The 4041-nt window shown below is 18.2% G+C and overlaps 2 protein-coding genes across 2 annotated transcripts, besides 14 other annotated features; one reads left to right on the top strand and one right to left on the bottom strand. All coding sequences in view use genetic code 6, as the record gives it.

Annotated features, from left to right (window-relative positions):
* Nucleotides 1-135: 135 nt before the first annotated feature.
* Nucleotides 136-205: a microsatellite.
* Nucleotides 137-205: a microsatellite.
* Nucleotides 196-236: a microsatellite.
* A 128-nt stretch (nucleotides 237-364) lies between these two features.
* Nucleotides 365-407: a microsatellite.
* A 205-nt stretch (nucleotides 408-612) lies between these two features.
* Nucleotides 613-657: a microsatellite.
* A 589-nt stretch (nucleotides 658-1246) lies between these two features.
* Nucleotides 1247-1293: a microsatellite.
* Nucleotides 1250-1291: a microsatellite.
* Nucleotides 1294-1383: 90 nt separating the features above from the next.
* Nucleotides 1384-2775, top strand: IMG5_037140 (hypothetical protein). Its single transcript, XM_004038979.1, has 6 exons — nucleotides 1384-1570; nucleotides 1652-1876; nucleotides 1919-1986; nucleotides 2121-2233; nucleotides 2440-2637; nucleotides 2691-2775. Exons 1-6 carry the CDS (start codon nucleotides 1420-1422, stop codon nucleotides 2728-2730), a joined length of 795 nt encoding a protein of 264 aa, XP_004039027.1. The 5' UTR covers nucleotides 1384-1419; the 3' UTR covers nucleotides 2731-2775.
* Nucleotides 2069-2119: a microsatellite.
* Nucleotides 2249-2304: a microsatellite.
* Nucleotides 2252-2311: a microsatellite.
* Nucleotides 2274-2313: a microsatellite.
* Nucleotides 2776-2941: 166 nt separating the features above from the next.
* Nucleotides 2942-2999: a microsatellite.
* Nucleotides 3000-3015: 16 nt separating this feature from the next.
* Nucleotides 3016-3603, bottom strand: IMG5_037130 (hypothetical protein; the record flags this gene model as incomplete). The annotated part of the gene is made up of 2 exons (XM_004038978.1): nucleotides 3016-3339; nucleotides 3373-3603. Coding segments are annotated over 2 exons (555 nt in total), but the record flags the coding sequence as incomplete, so codon positions are not given.
* Nucleotides 3604-3652: 49 nt separating this feature from the next.
* Nucleotides 3653-3694: a microsatellite.
* Nucleotides 3655-3690: a microsatellite.
* Nucleotides 3695-4041: the final 347 nt, after the last annotated feature.

Here is a 4041-nt window from a genome sequence, read left to right as displayed (position 1 = left end):
TATGAATGAATAATTTATTTGTTTTAAGTAAATATTCGTTGATTTAAAAATTTAAATATTTTTACATTTTTAAAGTGGATTATTTAATAATTAAAATATAATTAATAAAAATTTTGATGAAAAAATATTAAATCAAAAAAAAAAACATATATAGAACTATTATAAAAAAAAATATAAATAGAACTATATAGAAGAAAAAAAATAATAATAATAAAATAAATAAATATAATATAATATTATTTAATAACTAATTATTGAAAAAATGATTATAAACAGTTAATAAATCTAAATATTAATAAGAAATTCAAAAAAAGCTGAATTTCATTAAGTCTTTGGTACATTTTATAATATAAAAACGTAACGTAAAATAAAAAAACTAAAATAAAAATAAATAAAAAGTACAATAATGATTAATATTTTATTGCAGTAGTAGAAAAAGAGAACATAGAAAATTTAAAAGCTGAAAAATATACCCCTTTTAATATGACCGAAAAATATTTAATCTAAATGTAATTTAAAGAAACAAAAAAGCAAGCTGAGTAAATAGCTGAAAACATAATAAATAAATTATTAAATTAATAAAAAATATTGAAAATATGGAATAAATAATTTAAAACTAAAAAAATAATTAAAAAATTAATAAAAATTATTAAAAAAAGAATGAATTAATTAAAACAATAGATTAAAAAATAGAATTTACAATAGAATAAGAAAAAAAATTTTTAAATAATTTTTCCCTTAAAACCCCTTCTAACGAAGATTTTGAAATCAAATTAACTGGCTCACCTTATATAAATAGATATAAAAATTTTACGACTTTAAATGGACAATAAAATAAAGTTCTATAGTTAAAAACTAAATGTGTTTCAGATGAAAAAGGTCCTAATTTTAAGAATTTGAATGTATAGAGTTTCAATGAAGAAGGTTAATTTGATATAAAAGAAGATGATTTTGCTTATAAAAGATCAACGAGGATTTCTTTAGCTAAGAAAAACGTTGAAAGGTATAAATTAAAATCTAGAAATGATAAAATTATGCCTTTAATTGAATAATAAGAAAGTTTTTATAATAATAGTAAGTAAGATGTGAAATTTATTTAGAATATAAAAAATATTTTAATAAAATCATTAAAAATTGATGAGTAAGTGAAAAAAACTATTCTGAATACAGAAAAGAGATTATCTACTATTAAAAAAATTAATTTTATTAATTGACTTTTTTATGTTTATATGCATATTATTAATAAAAATATTTTTTTTTTTAAATTTTTATTTTTTATTTTTTATTTTTTTATCCACGAATTTTTTTTATTAATTAGTAATAAAAAACATTTATTTTATTAACAATTTAATAAATAAATATATATACTTTATTAATAAAAATAAATAAAAAAATAAATAATCATTTAAATAAAAAAAAATGTCCGAAGAAAAAGAATAAATGATTAAAACTTTAAGATAAAAAGCATTATAAGATACCGAAAAAGTAGCCTAAGCTTAAAGATTTGCTTTATTTTCACAGCCTCCTCCATTAGCAGTTGGAGATGACTCTTTATTTTAAAAAAAAAAATGTAAATATAAATAAATTAAATATTGTTTAAATATATAACAATTAGCATGGTTTTCTTATTTTATTTTATTTTATATTAAAGTTAAAAAAAATGAAAATGGAAAAATAGAAACTTAACCCAGAAACATTCAAGTTTCATGTCCTAAAAAAGGAAAAATTAAATCATCATATTTTTCGTTACTTGGTTTTACGACTATAGGGGATAAATATATAGATTAAGATAGAATAATTAAATAAGATGAATTAAATAAAAAAAACTTATTAAGTAAGATTAAGTATTTAAACCTGCAAGTTCATATAAATCAGTGTATATTTTTTTATATATTAAATAAAATAAAACAAAAAATAGAATAAAATCAGAATATGAGCATATACCAGAAACAATTTATAAAACAAAAAATTATAAAGATAATGATGGTAATAAATATAAAAATAAAAACATATAAAAAATAAATAAGAAAAATAAATATATAAATAAAAAAATTGTTAAAAAAAAAAAATATGTATAAATAAATATGTATATTTATATATATATATATATATTTGTATAGGAAGGGTCACTGTTGCTCCAAAAAATATACTTACAAGTGTAACAGTTAAAAATATATTTAAATAGCCATAATATATGGCTGATCCTTATGATAGAGCACGTTAATTAATATCTGTAAATAAAAAAATCAAAATATATATGTGTATATAAAATAATATATTTATATATATATATAATTTTATATATATATATTTCTTTTCTTTTGTATTTTAATTAATTATTGAAAAATACAGTTATACTTTATTTTTGTTTTATTATTGTATATTTAATTTTTTGAAAATAATTAAAAGATTTTTTATATATATATACATATTTTATAGAAAGAAAGATTAAAACATATTGATATTCTTAAAGATAAACCCGCATTTAAATCCAAACTTGCAGGAGGAAAATCTTTTACAAAAGACCGTCAATTATATGGATTTGAGGGATCAATATAACCTAAAACACCCCAAGAAATAAAATTTAATATTTATAAACATGATAATCCTTTTAAACCATCAAGTCCTTCTAAAAAAGTTTAATTTAAAAAAAAAAAAAAACATAAACCAAAAAATAATAAAAAAAAAAGGGTAGAGGAGGTTTAATCGGAAAAATTTATGAATATATGAGTGATCCTATAAAAGAAGCTAAAAGAATAAATAATGAAAAAGGAAAAGATTAATTTAAGTAAAAAAATAAATTAAAATAAATAAAATATAAAAATATTAACATATTAAGACCGAATAATGGTGGAAATTTAACAAGACCAACCCCAACTATAGTATGTCATCCAATAAATATAAGAAAAGAAATGCGTGCAAATTGATAAAATAAAAAACAATATATATATATATATATATATATATATATATATTTAATATATATATATATATATATAATTATATTAAATATAATCATTTGCCTTCAACAACCTTTTTTAATCTAAAAGCTATATTAGTTTGCATTTTACTAACCTAATCTTTAATATACTAGGGTATTTTTCCTTTTAAATCACTACAAGTGATATAAATACATTTACATTTTCCTTTTTCAACTTCCTACAAAGACCATCCTCCTATAATAAGTTCTGCACGAGTACATTTTTTAGGTTAAGGGGGAATTTTTTCATTTTCAATAGAAAAAGCCAACAAATAAACTATTTTATTTAAAACTGCTTTCAATTATATCATACTAAAATCTCTATCTTATACTCCAAGTTTTCCACTATAAACATCCCTCTATATTTTTATATTAGGATTTAATTAATGTACAATTTCACCTTCTTTAAATGATTCATCCAATATTTTTCTGTTAGAATCATCTAAAAAATATTCTACTATTTTTTCCAAAGATTAATATATATAAGCTTCACTTCTGGTAATAATATTTCCCGTATTTTTGTCTACTTTAGTATGAGATTAGAAGTCTTTTTTTTAATCGTATTCTTTCCATTGATTTTCGGGGGTTAATGCAGATTTCGTTTAGAAAAAATCGATTTTTTCCTAAATTATTTTATTGTATTTTTCACCTAATTCGCCTTTTAATAAGAAATCTTCTTCTTTTTTTTCTTCTTCTTTTCTTCTTCTTTTTTTTAATTTTCTGCGGACTTTTTTACTAAAATTTCCTCTTTTTGGTTTTCTTCGTTTTTTTCTTAAAATTTATTAATTATTTAATTTTGGAATTATATATATTAATGTAATAATGAATCGGGTTCTCTTTTTAATTTTTTCAAATATTAGTTCAAGCCTAATAATATTTATGGAGAATTATGTCCCATATTAAGGATTTCTAATGTATTTTCAGAAAAGAAATATTCTATACTAAATCCTTTATTATTTATTATTTATAAAGAAATTCTAAAAAATCTTCTTATAATAAATTCAGGACTTTCCGAAAACTCAACTATATATAAAAATTCATTATTTATAAAAAGGATTTAA

Source organism: Ichthyophthirius multifiliis, assembly GCF_000220395.1.
Source record: "Ichthyophthirius multifiliis unplaced genomic scaffold scaff_1120509249846, whole genome shotgun sequence".
Lineage (NCBI taxonomy): Eukaryota > Ciliophora > Oligohymenophorea > Hymenostomatida > Ichthyophthirius > Ichthyophthirius multifiliis.
Note: the sequence above shows the minus strand (reverse complement) of the source record. Positions and strands in the feature narration are given on the sequence as shown.